We start from the raw sequence: 25,270 nt of genomic DNA, 5'->3' as shown, positions 1-25,270 counted from the left end.
CCTCACCCAAGCTGACATATAATGTAAGATATTTTACATAAACACAGAGCTCATGTTGTTTTTATCTTGGAATACTGCTTTCTCATCTTTTGAATATACCAATAAAGAACTTTGACTGATTTATAAATATTTCTCTCTGCTTATCCGTCACTTTCCTCAGAAAAACACCATTTGTTTACTTTATATTCTGTCAGTTCAAACAGTGCCAAAGTGACTAAGTCCAGTAAAATAAATAATACATTCCCTGGAAAAACCACATGACCAAAAATTAAACTTGAATAAAAAAAGCTGAAGGAATTAAAACCAAACCAACTCCCCCTCAAAAAAAAGTTCATTAGTGAGCACTGAAAAGAAAAAAAAAAATCACAGTTCTAGACAAAAACTTAGAGAATGTAGCAACTAAAATTACTAGTAATATTATACAATATAATTGTTGTATATATGTAGAAAATTTGGGTTTAAAAGTACCTTTTTATCACTTAATAATATACCTACCGAAGGCCTTACTCTACCAAATATTAATACAGACAAGGCACACCAAACTGGCAGCAGTCCATCAAAGATGCAATAATGATTTGGATTCTCTGACAATTTTTCAGATGAAAATTCTGCTTTAGATTTTTTTTCATGCAGATTTTGGAAATGAGTATATAAAATTTTATTTCTAGTTTGATCTGTGCTTCACACATTTGTGTGGATGTTTATAAGAAGGTCCAAAAATGAGATATGCTAAGACTCTGAAGTTCTAAACCAAAACCAAACACAAGTCATTGCTTATTCACAACGCAGACCTTGTCTTTATGACCTGGTTATTCTTGATAGAGCAGAACAAGATCTTTCAAAGAGATGGCAATGATACCACCAAGGGTTGTAATTTGAGCTGCAGTTTCTCTCCAATACAAATGAAACTAGTCCCTTTTTCACAACACATTACACAGAGATAGTGGTTGAAATCAGGCTAGCGACTTACACTGATGACATGTTTTTATGTAGTTTTCTTGAAATATGAATGGAGGAATGAAAACTTGTTACTCTTCTCTTTCTAAAAACTTTTTTTTGTAATCTGAACTCTCCCTTACAGGTCCTAGAAAGTAAAGTTGTTTAATTTCTGCATTTTCAAATGCACCTTGAGAGTTAAAGAGCATATCATATTAAAAAAAAAAAAAAAAAAAAAAAAGGTAGATTTAGACAGGAAAAGCAAATAAATGTATCTATCATGTAACTCCACATTTTTTTAGGAGCAATATAAAAACCATGAGTTAGTTAAGCAATGACTGAGTTCATTTATTTTCACATGGAAACTTTGTCCAATTGTCAAATTGACCAACTCCAGAATTCCACCATGCCATTGGATTCCTTTAAACTTAGTATAGATCCTGAAGGATCATCAGTTTGGAAAGCTAATATGGGAAAGTACCAATGTTTGAAGATCCTCTTTTCTACTTCACTATAAAATAATAAAAAAACCCACCCAAATTTAAAAAGGTCAGCTATTATTTTCATTTGAACAGCAGTGGTAAATGTCAAAGTGGTTGGCATTAAGTAAGCTTGTAAAGTGACTATTTAAAGCACCCATATATGTGCCAGCATAAGCACTTGAGACAGACTATCTGAAAGAACAAAGTACTTCATTTAGTATGAAGACTTCTGAAAGACCCCTCCTTCAAGGATTCAGTTATAATCCCACAGATACAATAATTAAATGCACATCAACTGATCTGGCACTGATACACTCTTGTACAAGGTGGCTTTGCACTTGAGTATTGTGAAAAAAACAATTATTTGCCCTTAAATCATCTTCATGCATGAAGTAATAGCATTTCCATTTTACAGATGGAAAAACTGATTCACAGAATGGCTTGCTCAAAATTATTTGTCATATTAGCAGCATTGCACAACAAAATTCAGAGGAGAAATCCATTTGGTCAGTACGTGGCTCTCAGAGTGATGGGTTGTTCTATTTTAGAGTAGCAGAGTGAAAAAGGTGACTAACTGTTAAAATACTCCAAGACACGTGTAACTCTTTCTTATAACAGTAATGGGAATATTCATGTATTAAAAATAAAGAATATCTCCAGAGCTGCTTAAATCAACACGACGTGGATGTTGTAAGGGATTCAAGTTCTGCACATCTAGTGCAGCTTGCCAATGCAAAACTGAAATACAGAACTCAGATTTACTTAATGTAACTACAGACTGGAAACTATAGGCCCAATCACTAAGTAAGTATCACAAATGCATTAAGGAAAAAAAACAACAATTTCCCTTTTCTATTTTTTTAAATTTTCTTTTAAATACATAATATGCTACACATCCAAAAAATTCTGTTCTTTGGGTAAACAGACACAAATTGCAGTGCCTAAAGTACAAACAATAAGCACCTATAACTTCACTGAAACCTAAAAGAGCTGAAGGCTCTCATCTCCGTGATAGATCATGGAGCAGCATGGTGGAAAAGAAAATTGGAAATCAAAGCAAGCCATAAGAAATTCTGAGCACATTTACAAAGGGCAGGTACCCACATTCTGGTCCCATTTGTGTATTATTCTTTCCATTAGTAGAATATAACTCTACTGGTTTCTGCAATACTTGCAGCCAAAATAAAATGGTTATATGCAGGTTGCTACGACACCTGCAAGGTATGGATGAAGATCAGAGACGCCTTGCTCGAGATTATATGCCTCATGTGCTCTGGGCCTGCTTTCCTAGGTTTGGGTGTGAATGTAACAGAGAGGCTAGGGAAGATGATAAAAATATTTTGTGACCCCAACATACTTAAACAAAAATAACCTATTCTAACTGCAATTTCATATCAGAAACTAGCAAACATATTTCCATCTAAATTATTTTGTTAACAGCATGCTAGTATCCTTGCTAACCTTATATGGCACCAGTGAATAATTAGATACACAGGGGTGTGACTCCAATTGAAGGTGTTGGCATCGTAGCACTCTGTGAAAATATTAACTATGAGGTTAACTCCAATTTTCTCTTCTTTAATTAAATGCACATGGTACTAATGAGGTAACCTACTGTTCCTTGATAGCACTAATTAGCTAAGAGGAGAGCACACTCTCACACTGCAATTTAAACCTAAAAATAAGGTTGAAATATGCTAATTGCAGGCAATTTAAAACAGTACAAGTTGTAGAACTAGTCATAATAAGGAAAGCTGACTGTTTTACAGAGCTGCAGCTGTAACTTTGGTTAAAATCAAAACACCCCAGATAATTTTAGAACAATTTGGCAAAATATCCACCAGCCTTCTCAAAAATTGCTACGTAATTCAGAGTTTACAATATTAATGAAAACAAAACCAAAAGACAAAACCTATCATTTTGTATAGAAAATGATAAAAAAAATCTGATAAATATGATCAAAATCTGACACAGTCTATGAAGAAAAATATCCTTTTTTAAGCCTAACTTGTAGCATTATTTTCCTAAACACTCCTCAGTTTCATCTGTAGAGGTGTTGAGCAGCTGCAGCTTAAACTGCTGTTGATGGAGTCCTGGGTACTCAACTGAAAGTGTGGCCTTAAAATTAGACTCCTGAATGGGGGAACAAAAAGGAATAAGAGAAAATGTTTTCTCAAGAGAAGTAGGTTTTAAAACAAATATGTGATTCTGTGTACAACTTTGAAGTGCATGTCTTTATATGGTAACAATGGTTCAGCTTAGTCAGTGAGTTGTAGATGAAGTTGCATAGCACATTAACTTGTAACAGCATTTTCAAATTTCCTGCTTTAAAGCTTCAGGTGTTGAGTAAAGACAGGATGGACAATCAGTCTTTTGCTATGCAAGTGATTTTGCTAACTAATGCATGGAGGGACAGCGGCCTGAGCTTTGGTAGAGATAGATCACTTTTTTTTTCCTCTTAGTATTTTTTTCTCCTTTTCAGAAAAAGAATAGCAATGCAAAGAAGATAAAAAGATTCCAAGATAGTGATCCTTTAATAATACAGAAATTTGAGATCTTAACGGAATATAGGCACAGGAAAATCTTGAACTGAATGAAAATAGCATCTCTCACACAACCAAAATGTTTCATCTTATTTTCTGAGTTGCTAAAGAAAATAAACACTAAAGAAAGTAATAACACACACGTTGCCATTCCAGAAAGAAATAAAAACTGTTCATGTGTATTTATCGATATGAATACATGTTGTACATTTTATAATCAGCAGATTTCCATAAGGCATAATAAATTATCAATAAAAAGTATATAAGTTGTATATGATTTTACACGACATATTTTGTTTTAATTTTAAGAAATTATATATGCCTACAGGCAATTTGTCAGATGTTCAAAATTCAATCCCCTTTAAGGATTGTTATGCTGGGTCTAGCTCCCTAGTCAATGAAGCTAGGGTACACAAAGGTCCATGAAATGCCCATTCCACATTTCCTGAAGCATTATTACAACTGACAGATTTTCATGAAGGACCACAGCTATCATATACTACAAGTGCAAAAGTAATCAAAAGTGTTACTAGCACTTTTGGTGATTCTTAACAACATCAGAGAATCTGTTTAGTAGTATTCATAGGTTACATGAGTGGATGGACTGCATTTTCAACTTCAAAGGAGAGTAAAAGATCTAAAAGGGAACTGATCAGTTTTAGCTGGGCATCAGAGTCATTCTGATTCCAAGTCAGTGACTGATTTAATTCTGCATATGTGAGCAAGACTAATTAAATGATAATACAGATGTTGAGGCAACTACCAGTCTGTGCACCTCAACTTTGGCCCTCTCTTGTCAATTGTCAATTTCAAAAAGCAAAATGTCATCCCCTTCTGAACCCAAAATTTCTCTCCAAGAGAAAACAAACACCTTGACCTGTGCATGTAAACAGCAATGGCCCTGACTTAGGCAACTACAATGATATAAATGGAATACAAACATGCTCAGATCCAGTTTGACTTACATGATTTGCTGTGTAGCCCAGAAAATTGCTGATATTCCACATACAATACACTTAAAAAGATATTAGTGATGACTGTAACTGGAAGGCACTTTTTGTCTTTTTATTTGCTATTATTTGTTCACGTATTTGGGCTTTTTTTTCCTAATCTCAAAAGACTTCCCTTAGAACTCTGTGAGAACTTTAACAGAGACAAGATGGCTTGAGCCATCTGTTTTAAAGCAGTCTCTACAAAGGTGACAGAATTACACAGTTCCCCAATTCACACAGTATCTGTGCAGCAATGTCCAAGCTGGACCTTTATTTCTGAGACAGAAGCATAACTATGGTGAGTTCTAAGCAATACTGGAAGGTATCCATATTGCATAGCATGAATGACATTTCTGCATACAAACATCTCCAACAACCAGTCAAGTGGAAGTAAAAACTTTTCTAACTGCAAAGATAATTAGCCCCACAAAAACTTCCGACTGAAATGATGCATATAATTCAAATTGATTAGAAAAAGAGGTTGCTGTTTTATCTGGACTGTAAAGTGTTAGAGCCAAGCTAACCCTAAAGAAAAGCTTTACCATCTTCAGCATACATAATGAAGTTCCTGCAAATCTTTTCTTTCTTAAATAGTTTGTATTCCATTAAGAGCATTCTAACAAGTGAATGAAAGATTTCATAAGAAGCTAACAGGCTGTTAAGCACCATGGAAATGAATGCAATTTTAAATAATTTGCCACTGGATGAAGCCACCTCTTAAACACAGAATTATTCTCCTTCTTGAGGGATGGTTTAGAACAATATATTTCTCATTAGTTAAGAATTGCTTTCTTTAAATGTCTTGCATCTATCTTTTAGGCTGTTTACACAAGCTACCAAGTTGAGCTTGCAATAAATAGGAAACCCCACCTGAGTCACGCCCATAGAAATCAGAAAAGCAAGAACATTTTGTTCTAAACTCATTTGCTCAGTAGTCAGCTGTTGGCAGCCAGTGCCCTCAGCCTCTGCTTCCTAAGACACACGGATTTTCTCAAGTGTTTGGCCCAGATTCCCAGTCCAAAGAACCTCACCTCAGTTTCAAATACGTGACCTACCTCACTGACAGCGTAGATAAAATTGTCTTGTATATGGAGACATATACAAAACCCAAGTACCTAATGTTTTCTTTTAACAGAATATAAATTATTATTAATCCATATTGCATGCAAAAGATAAAATTAAGAAAATACACTAACACATAGATTCATAGGGCTCTTAGATTTTTATTTCGGGTAACTTTGGTTAACTGAGTTCATACTACAAGAAAATAAAATGTTATCATTTCTTCATTTCGGCCATCCTTTGTTACCAAATCTCTGATCTGAAAATAACACAAAACTCAGCTGATCATTTATGTATCTATGCATACTAGCAAAATTAGGTAAATAATGCTTAAAAATATATTTTTAACTCAGAGACCCAGTTTATTATTGTTTAAATAGAATTGGTCTTGCAAAATAAAATCCTTTTTAAACACATTTTCTCAGAATGTATACCTTTTAAAGATTTAAAGTGAATGAGGCCTAAAGTCTCTGAAGGTTTGTAAATATCCAGAAAATGGCTGAAGGAGATAATAAGTTGTCTTACTAAAAGGTTATACAAAGTCAACAAAAAATAAAAAAGAAATATTAGTTCATTAGTTCTTTGAGTTAGATTTTAAAACTGCACCTTGATATCTTTAGTAAAGAAGAAAAAGCAGATTATAACATGTTTATCCAATATATATAAAATAAATTACTACACAAGAAAATGTCACATTTTAGAAATATTTCACCATATGCTGGAAATTTCTCCTTTACAAGCTCATTATCCAATCGTAGCTCTCAAGAATAAAGCTCATTTACATGTAAAATAAGAGTATGGTCTACTCTTTAAAGACACAGTGATAAACACACCAATTTGACAATTACATTAATATGAATATTTGCATAGTCTCCCGTCTACACCTGTTCTTAATTTGAAGCAGCTGCAGAACAAATCACACCACATAATCTGGATATGCCACTGAGTCATATAAATACACCAGCCCTTCTCATGAAGTTTTCTTCCCTCTGCTTGTATGCTTGTTTTGAATTTACATGAACCCACAGAAAAAATATTTTTGGTTGGACAATTTATATTCATCAGTAATACTGTATAGAGGATAAGTTGCCTTTTCTGTTGTTTTGTTTTGTTTTTTTACTCTGTTTCCTATAACAATGACCATTTAATTTCCATGACTGGATGAACAGCACATAGATACTCAATATTTTACATCTTATTGTACTAGATACACCTCCTGTGAAATATGTTAAAAACATGTGCAGTCACCACCCAGCGCAATAAAAGTGTACCAATGAAATGCTTATGGCTCTCAGAAAAATAGGACTGAATGGTCACCACTTCATGCAAAATCGGTGCTTTCCACTATTTAGAAAACACTGTGTTTTGTACCAGCAGCATAAAAGGAACAAAAAACCACAGTTGACTGATAATTCAAAATGACAGTTCACACTAACGACACATTCTTCCTACATGTATGCTGCTGCTTTTTGATATACAAACAAGAAATAATTGAGTAATTTAAGACATTGACTCTATTCCTATGCATTCTGACTGTCATTAGGCCCCATTCTGTAATGTTAAACTCATTCAAACTGAAAGAAAGATTAGGGGAAGGCAGCACATGTGGGAAATAACTGAATACATCTCACATGCCTGATACAGCAATGATCATGAAGCATAATACCAAATGCAAAATGCTCAGTATTAATACTAATGCTAAATTATTTTTCAATGAATAATCAGCAACACAGACATACAACCCATGTTATTCTTTCCACAGCTCTCTCAGGAAAAATAACCCATTAGAGGGCCTGTATTGCTTGTGAGGGTGTTGTCTACAACCTCTAAACTGATGGTTTTACTAAAAGCAGATGAGACTTCTGTGTTTCAGAACAAGTATTTAGAATTGGCTATCCTTTTGAACTGGGATCCATCATCAAATATTGTGGATAGATCTACAATCCTTAGAACCAAAATAAATACAAACTGGAGGGCCAGGTCTGAACAATCTTAGCCATTCTAACACTGAAACGTCACCCAGATGCAGGAGTTTTGTGACAGAAAATCAACTCCTCTGGTGGCTATCAAAAAAGGTAAAAATTTTATGTTAAAGTTATATTGTAAGAGAGATAGCATTGTGTTATGATGATTCTTTCCGTGCAGAAAAGAGTATGGCATCTGCCTGAAGCTGTCACATCAAAGAGAGTTGGCAGTGCTTTTCCAGTTCTAGACTAACAGAACAAACATGTGGGGATCTTAACTGTCAGCACTTGGGAACTGCAGCAAAGACAAATGAGAACCAGTTAGTGTGCACAAGGTGGAGGACCCCCACAAGCTGTCATCAGAAATGAAAATGGGCAAAGAATTAAACAAATTATGTTGACAAAAATATGTACATATAATTTAACACTAAATTATCATTTAGCCGTAAAACAAATAAAAAGGAAAATTTATTTTGTAAAAGAGAGACATTTTTACAATATGAAGCAGAGGTTATGCTGCATAACTCCTGGGAATAATTTATTTTGATACAGATGTCTGGTACTTTCTAGGTGGGTTAGCAGGACTCAAGACTGGGAAATTTCTTCCTATTCCGTTTTTCCACTAAATATTTAGCTTCTCCAGGCTACAAAGAAATAAAAATATTCCATATTTTATCATTATTTTTAGGTTGACTGGATGAGATACTGCATCAGCCTTTGCTGAGCATGGTTTTAAGCACACTAAGAAACATCCCTGAAGCTGAGTCAAATGACTCAGAAACTCTGTGCTGATGTAGCAGAAGAAAATGCAAGCATTCACTGTTTCCTGTAGTCCTACCCAACCAGACAGACATATCAACTCATGTTTATATCTTGAGATACCATATGCGTCACACAAAACTTACAAAAGAAAATAAGGAAGATCAAAGTTAAACAGCTTGTGCACATTAAACCAATGTTTGCACATCCACAATACCTGGGTTGGGAAGAAAAGCACCAACTGATGTCAAACATTACTAGAAATCAGGATTCTGCTAAAGAACAAATAATAAAGTCAGAAATCTCATCAAATGTATTTTAAAATAATTCTACCAATGTAATTACATGTAGAAGCTGGATAACATGGCCAACATATTGCAAATCTTTTAACATTAGATTACAAAACCTGATATGAACATCAAATGAAACAACATGATGTCTACAAAAATTTGTTCATCCATCCTCATTTCAAATGAAAAGCTGTACTGTGATTTTTAAACTCGGAAAATTCTTGAAAGCAATCACTGTGGAGTTTGGTACACACACTTTTTTATGAAGGGTCACAATTCCTGATGAGGTCTTCAGTTCCCTTCATATTTTTTCACAATTATAAACACTCTTATCAAAGGAGGCGTGGAATGGATGACTACACTAGGGAGAGCTGATCAGCAGAAAAACTTGCACAATCTTTTATCTAAAATTAGCTTCAATGTAAGAGATGTAAATCATAAATTGCCTCCTAGGAGTAAGATCATGCCCTAACCTTTCATATATCTCTTTGGCTTAAGGTGAGCCATCTTATCACAACCATATCAAGTACATTGCCTCTCTTGGATAGTAGAATCATAGACATCGGTCTTAGGAAAAAGCAAATACAAAATATTTTTTAATTACCACCACCTCCTAGTATACAATTTCATTGCTGGTTTTGTCAGACCCAGAAGAAAATCTGATGGAATGCAATTTCTCTCAGCGACACCAAACATATGCAAGATTTACACTGGACAATTAGCTTTTAAATGTATATCTTATATTTTAATTAGGAAAACAGTATACCCAGAAACACACAAAGCATCTGAAATGCAACGAAAATGCCTCAATTTCATATTGAAATAAATATTCTCTCAAGCTAAGTCTCTGTTCTGCCACTGTTATTCTTTGTCATATTCATTTAGTACTTACTTCCTACAAAATTGAAATTTAGCTTATTTCAGGACAGTCAATATGAGAATTTAATTTTGCCTATTTTCATAGCAGCAATTTATATGAGATTAGATGTAGATGTAGCCCACAATAAAGTTAGAATAAGGTTTATAAGTTATCTTGATGTTGTGTTTCATAGATGTTTTCGCCAACCTAATGGTAGATGATTGACATCAAAAGAATGGAACCTACTTAAAGAATTGTGTTGTAGAGGCTTTCCTCACTTCTAAGGAATGGAGGCACCCTTTCTCTACTTTTCATTGACTGAGTTATTCATGTTGAAACTGAAGACATAAAGGGGAAGATCCCTTTTCCTTACAGTGGGAAAGACACTGAAGTTCTTTATGTAGGACGAGGAATCTGAAGGTCTGGGCTTCCTTCCTGCATGGTCACAGCCATAACATAGACGCAAACTCATGGAAGTGCCGTGGAATTTCCAATGGATCTGAGGTACTACCTTTTTCTTTTTGAAGGCCCATTTATAATCACTTTCAGAGCATGACACTTTTGAGCATCTGATTCCCTCTATGGTGCCAGAAAGTGGCTATGTAGCTTGAAATCATTTGAGGGCCCAACTATTTTCCTTGAGCTTAATCATATTAATCCAATCTTTTCACCACCATGAAAAGTAATTATGGCTATTAAAATGCATACTGCATCATCCTGATACGAGCACTGGGTCACAAAGAGAATTGTTCATTAAGAGGTTGAACTGGGAAAGGTTAGAAATTTTTAGGGGTTTCCATCTTAAAAGCATGACTAAAAGCAGTTGTGAGAAGTCCCACAGACTGGTTTGTGGAATGTGAAGTTTGCTGGTGAAACTAGACTGTTCTTGGAGGGAAGTCAAGTCCACTTCAATGGTCAAAAGCACATAATGAGAAGGAAAACATATTGGCTTCAGGATATTGCTTGAAAAGACAGAAGAATGGCAAACTGAATTACACAAAATTATCATTTAGCTGACTGGGCTGCTTTTAACAGTGGTCAACACTCAGTGCCCAAAGAGAACAAGGGCAATGGCAGACGAATATTCAGATATGTTCCCAAACTTGGATATATGTTGCTTGAAAACCTTTCAGCTTAATTTCATGCCTTTTACTCCACAAACAAGAGAAAAATTAGATCCTGTAGACCTTCAGAAAAACTAGAAGAGCTGGAGGGATGATAAAAGAGCAGAGGTATCTTTGGCTCGGTATGGATCATATGTCCTTCTCCTTTACCAAGGAATGTTCAAAACTTGAGCAAATGGATTTTGGCATTCCCTTAAAAGTGTGAATAATATATACCTATTCCTTGTGCTCACACAGTTGGGCATGAAATACAGTCAGAGATGTACAAGTATAAACTAGCTGCCTGCTGTTCAGTCCCAGTTGAATAGGTACATCGATGGTGCATGTCTCTGTGGGTCTCTGCAGTTCTTGTTCCCTCCTTGCACTCTGTTAGTAGTGCCCGAATGCACTGAACGCTCTCTGGATATCTGATCCACATGAAAATTTTGTACAGTTAATAATACAAGTAGTCCCAAATCTCTAACACAAAGCTTTCGTAACTACAATTGTAAGAATAATGAAAATAAAAATTTAATCCTAACCATGAGATTAATACTGAAGACAATATCTAATGTATTTTAAGTTTAAAACCAGTGGATTTTTGACCATGGAGTGCTAGTCTAGTCAAATGTCTAGACCAGTATTTGTCAAAACCAACAGTTTCTCACTGTTTTTTCTCTAACAGAGAAAGCACATGAATTATGAGTCTATAAAATATACCCTTCTTGTGTGCAACACATTTAAAACTAATAGTTAATAGTGAAACTAAAAAAGTTTATATGTAATGAAATGAAAATCACAACAATAAATGTCCCAGAATGAAAAGAGAAAGAAGAATGTATTCACCATTTTTGTGGCACCATTCCAAAGGCTCTCAACTAATGATGTGTAATCACCAAGGAAAAGACAAGGAAACTATAAAATCTGCAGGGTGAAACAAAGGTTTTCAAAACCTTTTTAGAATTTCTGTTGACAGTTTTTACAGGGGAGGGAAAAGTGACTTAAATAACAAGAATTCTTTGAGAAAGGAGTCTGCTCATGAGCTTCTCCTAAAATCCTTGCCATTCATAGGAGTTTAATTGAGAACCAATCTCATCTTAATTACAAGAAGGGGTCCAATATACTTAGAGTCTTTAAAAAGTTAAATAATTCCACATATAATAAAAGAATTATCAAATATCTTTGTGCGTTTTCATTACACTGGAACTTATTTTAAGGATGATGCCATTACTGCATTCAAGCCTTTCTAAAAGTATTTGTAGCAACTTACAATACTTATAGTAAAAAAATAAATATCCAATAATCAAACAAATTTAGATAAATATTTTATCTTGACAATCCAACTCCTATAACCAATTGGCAGGTTTTACTATTTTAATTTATCTTTTCAATGCTACCAAAACCCCAGAGGATTAGGAAATCAGTTTTAACAGCTGCTGATACATCACTGGATGCATTTTAGGACGCTGTTATTAAAGCTATTAAGGCTGATACAATTCCACTTATGTTTCTCAGCTACAAATATTGTAAAGAATAATACACAAAGTCATAATTATTTGCTTCTAGAGGTATGGCTGAAGTATTATTGTACACCCCCTCCCAATCCAATTACAATGATTGAATACTCACTCAAAGAACTCTAACCAAGTATTCCTGACCTGGAAAAAACATTTTAAAAATTCTAGACAAAACAATTTTTCTGGATGCTAAATTAGCATGACTTTGCTTAATGTGGAAAAGAGCCCCCTCTCTTAATCTTGACTCTGAGACTCATTGGGTCATAGTATATGAGAGACCTTAAAATGGTTGCAATAATAATGATCTCATAAGTGGGTTGTTAGACTAATTAATTTTATTTTCAGGTACTATGAGACAATCAACACTATAAACATTCTAAAACATTCTGAAAGCGGATACTTTTAGAAGAAAAAATATTTTACAAGTTGGTTGGGTTCTTTTAATAAATTCTGTCTCTTGTTTCAGTGTATTTATTGCCATGAAAGCAAATTACTTTTAGAATGAATGCCTTCCTATTAAAAATGCCCATATTTATTAATTCGGTGGTATTTCTTACAAGTCTATCTGATAATTATGAAGTCAATACATTTTTATATCTAACAGCCTGAAAAAGTCCAGATTATATTATTTATGAGAAAGCTACAGCTACTTAGATTATGCTCATAGAAATGCTTTATTGTAATCTAACAGGTGAGGATTAAAATTTCCAAAATGGTCATACACTTAAAGTGAATTTAAATAGATGAAATGTCGTGGATTTAGGATGCTACCTGCCTTTTACTAAATGTCAGTTACTATCTAGTCTTCAGTCTTTTCTATTCATACAACAGGACATAAATATGCAGAAAATAAAAATTATTTCTGAAAAAAATAATAAATTATGATTTTATTTAAGGTGTTTAAGGTAAATTCTGTAACTTTAAGAATGCATTAAAATCCTTTAGAATAGCTTCAATGAGTCTTTACCTTTTTTTAAGAAAACAGCAACAACAAAGAGTACCACAATACTTCAGGACCAGAAAAGAATTTTTGAGTTTTACTTTTTGTTTCATTACTCTAATTCACATCATGCAAATCCCCTTCTAATTTGTCATGCTGTAACTTTAAGTAGGCAAAATGGATGGGTGGTGGCTATTGGTTCCAGTGCTTCTACTAGAACAGTAATCCAGAACTCTTTTCTCTGCATAGTGAAAAGCTTTCTTTTCCATAGTTCATGCATGCTTACCTCAGTTGCATGTTACCATATTAAAACTCTTTTAAAGAAATAAGACAGGTATTTTTCATTCCTAAAGTTTGCTTTTTGATCCTAATTGCACAGAGCAATCCCAACATTTCAGCCTGCATTCACCTTTTCTGGAGAAACTTTCTTGTACTTTTATAGCATAAAAATGTATCCAGAATTTACACAACCACACTGTGGGTGCATAACAAGCATGCCAAGCTATCAGTCACAGTTAGAACAGTGAGATACCTTCACTACATGGATATTCAGGGCACTGGTACTAGAACCCTGAATCTTTCAGCAGAACCTATATGGAGTACATTCCTAATATACCAATAAACCACCAGAAATTAGGTGGATTGCATGTCTCCATTATTCCAGATGATATCTCAAAGATCTCTTTTAAACCTGAAAGTTAATATTTCCCTATTTTACTTGGAAACACAGTTTTAAATTTAAGATAATATCTTGTTTTTCTTATCTATGTTATATCTCTGATCATTTGTGGTCATACAGAGATGAAAACACTAAGCTTTTCTTTTTCACTTAGGTGACAGACATATGACAAATAAAATATATTTTCTCTTTTAAGCAAATGACCATATTATATTTTTTGCTGTATTTTCTAACATTTATTAGAATTTACTTTCTAAATTAAATTTTTGAAAGATATCCACCCTGTACAGCAGCCCAGCCCTCTTGTAAAGTCTATCTTCTTTTGTTTTTCGGGGATGAAATACATATCCCCCTGTTGCTATGGAAGGCTTGGCATTTGGCATTTTTTCTTTCTTACCCAGAGTATGGGACCAGCCATTTCTAATCAAGAGATATTTTTCTGCATACACTAACATCAATCAAAACTTGCTTCTGAATTTGCATTATTAATTCCCCTTCAGATACTATGCCCTCAGAGAGAGAGGATTTTCATGGTATCCTACTCTGTTCTTAAAACAGAAATATCTATTATTTTGCCTATGATTTCACTCTTAATCTTCTATTGAGAAATACTTTACTTAAATTTGGAAATTTGATTATTCTTAACCATCAAGTCCAAGCTATCTGCACACTAAATTACAGCTGCATCAATTTAGAAATCACTTCTGTAAGTACACAGTTTATTTTGATTTTTTTTTTTCTCACACGTTGGGTTACTGTATTAGTTCTCCTCAATACTGTGGAAGCTGTCTTTCCTATTAGGCAGAAAGTATGTATATTTATTGAATAAATGGATTTACTGTGAACACTTGTGGGAAAATCTCATTCTTCATTTATACTTCAAGTTCTTGGTAAGATCCTTGAAGCATATCGATGTTGCTGAAACACTGTACAGTCCCTTTTGTACATATTATTATTATACAATTGCTTTTCAAAGCTTCACATAATCAAGTAGTAAAGCAAGTGAAGTAGTGCTTAGTAAATTTTTCACCATTAATTCTATTTCATAAGACCTTCATCTCTCTGTCTCAAGAAAATATTAGAAGCATAAGAAGGCATAAAAAGACCTAGAACATCAAAGTGGCAATTGTTGACAACCTCCTTCCACAATAGAATGGGCTGATATGCATTTCCACCCCGCTGTGTGATTGCTTTTTCATCAGCACACATACTCACATGCCTTTCTTCTGTAGCATTACTGCGTACTGTGTGATCATTTGGATCATTTTAACACTTTTTAACACAAATTTGCATGTATACATCCCAAGTGATGGCAAACTAAAATTAACATCTATGTTCCTTTTGGCATACATTCAGATTCCTGATCAGGTGGCTCCTCACACCCCCAGTAAAGTCAGCTTGCTTGGTAAAGTAACTGGACAACTATGACATCGCAAAATGTGTAACAATTAGAAAATGTCAAGAAAATAATTCAATTCACAAAACAAAATTAATCTGAAAAGTATATGAAGAAATTAGCTCAAGGAATGCCAGGAATGGCCATGGAGAGAAACTGAAATTTCATGTGCAAAATTGCATTTGCTAAAAGAAAACCTTCACTGCTCAGTCAAAGAACTTTGGTTTTGACCAAAAATTTTCTTGACTTTATAATTCCCTGATTAAAGGAAAAACCTTTGGCTTAGAAAAAAAAAGAAAAAAAAAAAGATACTTTCCTTAGTAATAAATTAACTAGAAACAATTCTGAAATACTTACCCCCATCTAGAGCATTCACAGAATATTTTTAGTTGCTTTTCCTGCTTTGTTAATTTCTAAATCGACGTACACTAATGTGTTTTTCAAATTCAAGAGTATCAGGAGAGCCTTGCATGAGTGGTGTGATCCTAAACTGGCATAATTAGGGCCCTGCCTGGGAGCAGACCCTTTAATAGAGCTGCACACTGAGTGGGGAACCATTCACACTTTCCCTCTCAGCTCTTCATGAGCTTTTCTGGGCAGTGAGCCAGCTGGTAAGCGCATCAGGCTGATCCAACCTGTTGCAAGAGCCTGGAGAAGAGGCTCAAGGGGAGCTACACCTCCCAGCTCTGCAGTGGAACTACTCTCACAGCCCGAGGAGGAGCAGCGCAGCCGTGCGTGCTGGCTCAAGGGAGGGACTGCAGGGGGACAGAGCTTCCCAGCTGCTCAAGAAGCCAAATCAACTTCTCATCAGTGCTTGGGGATTCCTATAGCTCACCATATAACACATGGTCCACTCATCCCATACACAGCATTATTTCCTGGTGTCAGGCAGGCTGCAGATTCTACTGTGAGGGAAAGATGAGTTTGCTGGTCTGCCACGTTCACACATGCTGCTGTGAACAGACCTAGACAGAGTCTCCGAAGGTTTGTCTTTCTGAATCTGAATGAAGAACTGGACTGTGGGTTCTCCCTCCACTCCTAGCTCTCTAGAAGTACAAGAATCAACAAGAGAGAAAGGAGGAAAGAAAAGACATTCCAGTGATGTCGGTGATAATTCCTGGACAGTCACAGTAACAGACTGACACATCAGATTCTGCACAGACGTGTTCAACACTAAAATGCCTCTTGAAATCCCTAATCACATAATAATCCTAATTAGTATTCTGCACATTCAATACCTGTAAACAGAACTTGCATAATACTTCCTTTCTCTGAATCCAAAATATTTTATAATATTGCAACAATGTTGTCAGGATAAAGAGGTGATCTCTGCATCAGCTAGTTGTTACTGGGGTTTTTTTTCTCCGTTAGATACAGATGAATCTATTATGTAATAACTTCTGCTAGACAAATTCTACTTAAAATCTTTCCATGTTACAAAGATCACACATAAGGTTAGCTGGAATATTTTATACTCCTAAAAATGACAGTAAGAGTTAACACCTCAGGGTGATGCATATATACTTTAAACTAAAAAGGAAACCATACTATCCAGTGCCACTTTCTTAGTAGATGTTTCTTAGTATGTTTTTAATACTGGAAGTTTTCAAGAGCAAAATGTGACTTAAAGTAAATCTGTTATTAGAAGGTTTTACAGCAAGATGGAACATGATGCAAAATCCAGGTTTTCTTGAATAGAAAAGTTTGTCAGACAGGACATATGTTGTTGGAACAAGTTCTATCGATGTAATGATTTTTGTCTTTATTATTGTATTTTTACCTCTTCCTTAATGGAACTCTTGTTTTCTACATCATCATATAATCTTGAACATGGATATTTCGCCTCTCCCTTCCCCCTACACCTTACACAAAAATAACTCCTTGCCTTCTTTCCATCTCTTGGGGTTATCCTTGTCTTTAGAGTGGGTATTACTGATGCAAATTTCTGCACGTCGGAGGATAACTGCATATTCCTCCGAATAGACTTACAAGGGAAAATGGGACTTATGATTTTCCAGCAGCTATCTTCCAAATTTAATTTACCCCAAGCCTCAATGTTTGCTTATATGTAGGCCACACATTTCCTCTAGAATTATACTCAAGAGGGAGAAAGACTGTTTATCACTACTCTCCTCTTACACTACATATTATGCATTTGCATCTTTCTGTATCATTGTTTTCTACCATGTACAAAATCCTCCTACTTCTTATGCTCAGCAGCATGCATTAGGTAAACAGAAATATGTAACATGCAGTTTTGAAAAAATAGTTTTAAACCAGTTAGATTTATTTCTATTTTTGCTGAATGTAATGCAAAGAAAACTCCCTAAGTTACAAGCAAGTTTTTTTTTTTCTGTTTTCAAAATGGCACTTTTTGACTGACATTAAACATGCACGGTTGAAGTCAAAGTGCATTAAATCAGAGGATATAATTTAAAAGCAGTGGGGTTTGCTTCTTTTTTCCCACATCCCCTATTTCTTATCTCTCATCAACTCCTTATATATGTTTTAAAAAGTAACTAAAGGTTACAATATTAATGATATGTTTGCTTATTTATTATGTGCAATTTTAAACTCAGGCCCATATGAAGATCCAAAGGGAGATGACCAAACTAGGAGAGAGTAAAGCAAGGAGAGTAGGTTAAAAGAGACTATGAATATCTTTTCATGCTAAATTTTCATGCTAAATTTTTGCATTTTGAGTGTATTTCAAAAAAAAAGGGTGGCTCTTCTGATGTTATGCACCAACGAAATCAAAATTAAATAATTAAAATTAAGTGTATACTTTCCCCAAATTTTATCAAATTATTACACTTCAGTGAAGTGCTTATGCTAAATAAACAAAGCTTACCATAACAACTCAACACTCCATACAGCATGATATTTATACAACTGGTTTGGTACACACTGAGCTTAACCCTTTGATTCCAGGTGTCATGATTTCATGACATGCCATCCTCTTATGGAATGCATTAGTACTGATGTTGAAACAAGAAATCACCTAGCCTGAAGGAAAAAACAACTAACCATTTCACTGTAGATATATTAAACTATGGGGCTGAAGATAATTATCTATTTATTCTAATCGACATAATGTTCATAGTCTGACTCTATCAAAATAAACTACTTCTTTAGAGACATTACGGGGAATAGAAACAAGTAGGAAAACAAATAGAATTACAGCTGTGCAAATCACCATGTATGCAGACAACAACAGTATGTGTACCATGGAGAGATTAGTCTAAGCATAGAGCTGCCTATCTGGAAGGGAAATAAAATTGAAATGCTGCACACCAATACCCACCCAATGGCAAAAAATTGACAGCATTTACCTTTGGGTTATGCTTGTGCTCTCACAGTCCTTGAAGAGCTCCAAGTCTCGCTCATGACTGTAAATGTAAGATGAAAATAAAACTGCCAGTATTAAAACTCAAGCTAGATTATACCAGGTTCTTCAGTGGCTCTAAGGACAGTGACTTTCTGCCCTAGGAAAATGAACTACATGTTCTAGGAGCCAAGGTGACATTTTTCCCTGTCATGCCTACTATGGAAATTTGGTGATAGGGAGAGAATCCTTGAAAGCAATTAGTAAGCTTCACTGTGGATTACCATTATAACAAATTCTACAGAAAAGAAAAATATTCTGAAATAAAAAATGGTACTACAAAAATCTTAACCTTACTACAGCAATATTTTACTGGATGCACAGTAAAATAGTAAATGCTATTATTTCATCATGTGCAGGTTAACATTACCCTCAACTCTCATCACAAACCCTCCATAGCTATTTTGCAATATGTCATTAATCAATGTATGTACTGATTGGATCCATTCAATTGGTGCATCAGGGTAATGAATGGCATATATAAACATGTTTCAAATACATTTATTCGGATATCTATACATGAAAGTAAAATCACTACCACAATTGGTACTCAAGCTTGTCAAAAGGGATGTTTTTCTTCTTCTGTTTTACATAAGACATGCTAATGGTTATGCCATCTGCAGTGTGAAACCCAGACAAATGTAAATCAAAGTAATAGTAGATCAAGACAAGCGTCTATCTAAAACTGTAATTTTTGCAGGTATTCTGTTAACTTGCAATCTAAATATAAGCCTCCTGTCCCTGAAAATACAGGATAACTGCTAGTTAAAAGTAACTTTTGCATTAGAAACTAAAACAAAAACTTCTGCACTTTTACAATAGATCACACAGCTAGTGATGTATTTGTAAAGGCTTTTCATGAAGATACAAAAGACACTCAAATTACTCTAGGAAAATTTCAGCAGTTCCCCTAAAGACATCACCTCAGTAAGGCACAGTAGAACATGATGACTTACCCAACACCCTCTTTTTGCAAAGCTGAGGACACAAATTTGAAGGTTTCTTCAATCAGCTTTCAACTTGCTGATTAGCTAGTAGGTGCTGTAAGTCACTAAAATACTTGATGCAGATGAAATAACAGAGAGAACATACATAAAAATACCATATGCTACTTTCCGCCCAGAAAAGATGGCCACTAATATAAATCCGAGTTTTTTCCCTCTTTGGTTCATGGAACAATAGAATAGTTTACATCAAATTACAGAGCACAAGAGGTGCATGGCAGGGCTTACCAAGTTGCCACATTTTCTTGCAGATGTGTGAGCTGGTTTTAAAGGTTTTATTGCATTTTTACTAGTTTTATAAATCTGTTTTAACATATCGACAGTTGCCAGATTAGTGAATTCCTCTGAAATGGAGGAAATTAGATATGCACTAATTTGAAAGTTTTTTAAAATATTGGGAGAAGTCTGTTTTCTTAATCACAAACACAAGTACAAGTATTTTTGCCTTATAACCCTCAATTTTGTCTTATAAACCTTATACAAATTTAGCAATTTCTACTGCTAGAAGATTTTGGCTGAAGTTACCATTAAATATGGCATAAGAAAATAATAATGCTGTACAATTTTATGACAGTATTTGGTCAAACAGGCAACATGATGGTTGAAATGTGAATTTCCACTACATGATGAACAATGGACAGTAAGGGATAGAAATACAAAAGCTTGAAGGACTCACATCCAAAACCTTTATACATCCTTCTCACTAAAAAAGAAAATTAAAATGTAGTTTGTACTCATACCTGAGTTTATATGGTATTTGATACATAAAACCAAAGTCTGGGAGCAAATTCCATTTTTCCTCTCCTTTAAAAACGAACCAAATGAAGCGTTCAAGGCCAATAAGAGACACTGTACATACTGATAATGGAAGAAAATGTTGGAAACATAGGCAGTAATCTAGGCTTTAGGGAGCATGTAACAATTGCGAAAATAAAATTATTTGCTGTATTTTCTTCTTCCTGCCTCTCAAGTATGATTCACGACAGGCTGACTCCTCCTGGGAAACAAGTGATACTGCACCAACACACGAACCCCTAGCATCTAAAGGGCATCAGGCCAGGGTTAGTGTTTTGAGAACATGAAAGGACAAGACTCCCTCTCTTCATGTCATCATCCTCTGTGTTCCGTGCATGACTGTCTTTTCCCTCCAAACATGGTTTTCTATTATTTCACCAACGCCTACCACAAACAGTGCACCCCTAGACTTCTTTAACCTTGAAAAGAATGTTTGTGAATGAATGGATAATGTGAAAAGAGAAGTCAGTAGCTCCTGGACTGTGCTGGTTTTTAAAGGTGGAGGATTAATGTAAGAAAAAATTTGGAAAGCATATACTGGAAAAATACCACTATTTATGCCTGTTTCATATACTTTCCTTATTGCCTGGTGTTGGCCAATTTAGACGCAGAACATAGGGCTAGAGGGATCTTGTATACTCCTTGTACAACCCCTGTTATCTTTCAGAATGAGGACCCAGCAGAATGAAGTACTATCACAATATTCATTAAATCAATTATTTTCATATTTCAACCCTTCAAGGTCACTAATTCCACTTTAAAACTTAAAAACCCACATAGTTCATAAGCTTATACCTTTATGGCTACTCTTCTTATGTGCCTTCAGTGCAGAAGATATTTGATACAAAGCAAAAGTGAATTTGCATTTAAAAAGCAAAGTCAAGGGTGAAGAGGAGAAAGTTGAGAGGGTCCCAGGACTCAGCCTCAGCCAGGAATGGACTACAACTACAGTATGACAGGATGCCATCATGTCATGTTTCCTTTTTTTCCGTTTTCTTAAGTCATATTCCTAAATTCTTGTTTGGTTCCAAGCAAATATATAAAAGCAAATTTGAAGAGAGCTGATCAGGAAAGTGGACCTGTTTGTTGTGTCCAACATTGACCCACCCCGTTTCACAAAGAAAGGGAGACAATGTGAATCACATTCAGAAATCGCACAAGTGAACAAATTTTACAACATTTCCCTAGCGGAGAAAAAAAATACATTCCAGTGCCTGGGGTCCTCCATTATGCATGACAAAAACTAAAAATGAGATAAAAACACCCTACTCCATTAGAAAACAGGGGAAGTCCTGAGAGAATAAATGCTCACCCAGAAAAATAGATGTGAAGAAGAGAATGGTAGGATTTATACTTCTTTAAAATTTCCTGAACAAAATAAAATTGTCAGCAACAAAATGTAATTCAGTAGTTAAGCACCCATATTTGGTCTATATGCAAGAGAGAACAAGTTTTGTCAGTAGAATGCAATTTCATATGGAACTCTGCATTAGGAATAAATGAATAAATACCTCATAAAAATACCACTCTGATAAAATTTTCCAAGAATAAAACTCTCCTTATGTTTTTACTAATGCATTTAAAATAACTATTCACCAGCAGAACTTCTGTTTACCCATTCACAATCTAAAGCCCAACAACATCCTAATGTGAAATTTCATGACATATGTTTTTTTTCTAAAATGGCAGAAACAGCTTTCATATTTTCATGCACTTGTGTTGCTAAGTTTCTGCTAAGTGACTCCTCTGTCACTTAGATATAGTACCTGTGAGGTATTTAGCTTTTCGTTTTTTTGCACTGATACTGTTTTTTGCTCCTAGTGGTAACATGTTTTTACAATTTAAGCCATGTACATATAAAAATCACATACCAATTTTATAACATGTCTATAAAGAATTAATGTACCACAGTTACAGAACTCAGACCTTTTAAGCATGTACAGCCACAAAAGGCTTTTGTATCCTATAGTGATTTTTTTCTGTGCAGTCAGCAGCAGGAAGCCTGTAACCTGCAGCATGTGAATATGCACATACACAGCATTAGAGGACAGGATTGACACACATCCCTCACGTGTGAGCGAGTACAGCACTCTTCCCTGAGACTAAGGTCCCAAAAGCAAGGAGACTTTACTAACCTGCAGCGGTCTCTGTTTCTCACTGCCCTTAGGAGATTTCAGTCCACTTGTCTGTTGCTGTAAAAGCAGCTGCCTTGCTGCCTGGAGTGCCTAAAAGTGGAAAAAAAAAAAAAAAAAGTAAATAAATTTGACCAATTCCTAGAAAGAAATCAGTTACTCATTGCTAATGTTAGGTAAAAGTCCAATTGAACAAACAAAATCCCCTCCTATTCGATTTGTATTTGCTAGATTTCAGACTTCAGGGTTTTTTTTAACTTGAAACATTAAAAAAAATATTCTGAAAGTACATATATAAGACTTCACTAGAATTTATGGATGTACATGAAATCCTGCAGGAAATAAAGTTAATTTGTTTGAAGTGCTTGAAGAGGAAAAATCATAAACTGCATCAATAGCCTCATTTCCACAAGGAACTTGTCTTTGAGTGTTCAACTAAAATGCCCACTCCCTTGCAAATTATCATTCAATTTGCATTTTCGTATTACAATTTGAAGTAAAAGCAAGTAGACTTCAAGTGTTACCAGAAGCTGTAATTAAATTTGACAAATCAACATCAGATTATCTTGAAAGTGAATTAATAAGGATATTCATTGAAGATTAAAAACACTTTTTGTACTTACAATTCAAGGAGAAACCTCTCCTTTGACAAAAAAAAGAGTGCAGTTTTAATGCCAAATAAAAATGAGTGGTTTTAATTTGCATTCTTAGGAAAATCAGAGAACAAAGAAATTATTACTCAACCAACCAGATCAGGCTCAGGGATGACAGTATCCCAATCAAAATAGAAGATGTTTTCATTTATTTTGTGTTTTCATTCTAACTCAGCCAAATACAGTTAAACATATGAAATGTAAACAAACATTCCACTTACCCGAAGAATGCTAATCTATATGATTTTTCCCTATAAAATTATTTTTAAAATGTCAAGTGTTATAAAGTGGTACTTATTGAGAAATAAAAAAAAAAAAAAAAACCCAAACAAAAAAAACCAAAACAAAATAAGCCAAAAAACCTGATTCAAAACATTTCCACTGAAACTACCTGGAGAACTCATTTTTTTCCCCTTAGAAAAATCAGCTCAATAAATAGCAGTTACAGCTTTACAATACATCACACTATTATTTCTGTTATTAAAACCTACTATAGACGGAACGTACTGCAATAAATGCCATTTGATCAATGTTCCCTAAAATAATAAAGATTCTCAGCTGATAAAGAAAGGTACAATTTTGATTAGACTCAAATGAGCTGGTTTTTAAGATAGTTTCTAGTATCCATGACAACAGTTGCTTTGACAAGATGTGCATATGGCATTACACTGCCAGCTGGTGTGAACAATGTTTGAACTACTGCATTGAGATGCTGAGCAAACAGAAAAAGTTGCCACGTCTTAACCCTCAGGGAAGGCAGTCATCCCCTGATCAATTATGAAAAGACAGAGAGAGGGCTGCTACAGTCTGGCTCCAAGCAAGTTTTCTGAGAAGGCAGGCAGACATAGAAAACCAAAGTAAACAAAGTGAATGCACTAGTACCATCTCCTAACAACATTGATTCGTCTCCCCATAGAAGGCCCTGGTACAAAGTTTGCAGAGCAGACTTTTAACATTTGGAGACATTCCCACAACAATCCCTGTATTGTTTCATCAAATTCTCAAGTAATTACAGGTCAGCTTTACAAAGAGTATACATTCCTCTGAACCTAAGCAATGAGACACACAAAACTATCTTCTCTCTGATAAAAATAAACAAAAGTTAACATATTTAAAAGTGCACTTGAAATATTTTGTTACCAAGGAACCACTGGGTGCTTGATCTCTTTGGCACTCACAGTTCTTGAGCATATCCTACAGGACAGTCCTTCTCTGCTTGGGATCAGAGTTAAACACATCTGTTTATTTCAGGGGCACCAGGATTTGGCTCCAACTTGTTGCAGTGGTTTAAGCAAAAACAGGTTAAAAGTACCAACAGAAGATCTGTGGCAAATTTATATTCCTTAATCTATAGTGCTCTCCAAAATGAAAACTTGAATGGAAACAAGACAACTACTGCACTCCTGAATCCATGCGAGACTGTAGAGGAAAACTAACCTCACCACTTGGGATGATACTGTCAGGAGAATGAGAGAAGAGATCTGCAGTAAGAGGAAATGCAAAAAATATAAAGACAATAATCTTTTCTTTTTGGCAGTTGAAGAAATCCTGATTTTCCTCAGCAGCAAAGCCCTCACATCAATACAATAAAACAAGCAAGTAAGCATCCAGTAAAGCTACACGTTTACAGTACTTGAAAATTGGAGAATTATAGTCTGCTGTAGCTTAGATTTAATCTAGACAGTATGATTTCAAATTGTGGCTAGCATACTCCCGTGGAATGAGCCTAAGAAAGTATGACTTCCTACAGCAAACTACAAAAAGAGTCACACTTCATGA

At 34.9% G+C, this 25,270-nt stretch overlaps 1 protein-coding gene across 1 annotated transcript in view; it reads right to left on the bottom strand.

Annotated features, from left to right (window-relative positions):
- FOXP2 (forkhead box P2) overlaps positions 1-25,270 on the bottom strand; it is a 400,669-nt gene that overhangs the window by 99,814 nt on the left and 275,585 nt on the right. Inside the window, exon 5 of the mRNA XM_033057875.2 lies at positions 22,842-22,931. Coding sequence (XP_032913766.1) covers positions 22,842-22,931 — 90 coding nt within the window. The remainder of the gene's footprint in view (positions 1-22,841; positions 22,932-25,270) is intronic.

The sequence above is a fragment of the Catharus ustulatus genome, chromosome 4, assembly GCF_009819885.2.
Source record: "Catharus ustulatus isolate bCatUst1 chromosome 4, bCatUst1.pri.v2, whole genome shotgun sequence".
Taxonomy (NCBI): domain Eukaryota; kingdom Metazoa; phylum Chordata; class Aves; order Passeriformes; family Turdidae; genus Catharus; species Catharus ustulatus.
The sequence above is the reverse complement of the archived record's forward strand: the minus strand, read 5'-3'. Positions and strand labels throughout refer to the sequence as shown.